Below are 838 nucleotides of genomic sequence, written 5' to 3' on the forward strand. Positions count from 1 at the left end.
CTACATTACATATTACTGTTTCTAAAATCAAAATAATTAAAAACTATTTTTAATCTTTACTTATTTATTGATAAAGAAACGCAGAAGGAGTACGGACAGGTATAAGCCTCGTACTACCATTTGCGGTATCAAAAACCAAATATTCCCGTCCATTTATGATTTTCCTTTGCGCCCTATCAGTTATCTTGTTCTGTTTCCCGCCAAAAAGCGAGTCGTACGGCGGCGGGCGGCTGTCGTCGTAGCTATGGTTGACAAACCTAACTCGAGATTTCTTCCTTTTTCGTCTATCATCCTTGTTTTTATTAATATTTCCATTCATACATTTCGATCGTTTGATAAATACCTGAGAAATTAAAAAAAAAATCTTGCAACAATTTATAAGCTAACAAAAATAAATCTTCAATTATTAATGGAATACGATACTCATACCGCACAAAACAGAGACTAGTAGCCGAATACTGAAATATTTAAATACTAGCCTTCGCCTTTATCCGTTTGAAAGTTTAAAAAAAAGTAAGTAGCCCATGTGTTCTTCAAGACTGCCAAATTTCATCAAGATCCGTTCAACCTACAAACTCTAACAAACTTACATCTATCTAGACTTTTCAATACTACTGAAATATGATGTAATTATTTAAAATGATATGGCCAAGCTTAATTCCAATCCGACATCTGACAGATTGTAAGCGGCGTTTATGGATGAAAATGTTTTCGATTCGTTTCTCGTATTCAGCGCATATAATAAAAAAAGAAAATCATAGCGGCTGCAAACATGTTAAAATCTATCAACAATATTAAATTCCCCTCGCTCTCTCTCTCTCTCTCTCTCTCTCTCTCT

At 34.1% G+C, this 838-nt stretch overlaps 1 protein-coding gene across 1 annotated transcript in view; it reads right to left on the reverse strand.

The window, feature by feature from the left end:
• Positions 1-838, reverse strand: part of LOC106100514 (glutamate receptor ionotropic, delta-2) — a 4638-nt gene continuing 3800 nt past the window's right edge. Inside the window, exon 8 of the mRNA XM_013279382.1 lies at positions 1-343. Within this exon, the coding sequence (XP_013134836.1) occupies positions 65-343 (279 nt within the window). The 3' untranslated portion in view covers positions 1-64. The remainder of the gene's footprint in view (positions 344-838) is intronic.

Source organism: Papilio polytes, unplaced genomic scaffold, assembly GCF_000836215.1.
Source record: "Papilio polytes unplaced genomic scaffold, Ppol_1.0 DF824047.1, whole genome shotgun sequence".
NCBI classification, from domain to species: Eukaryota; Metazoa; Arthropoda; class Insecta; order Lepidoptera; family Papilionidae; genus Papilio; species Papilio polytes.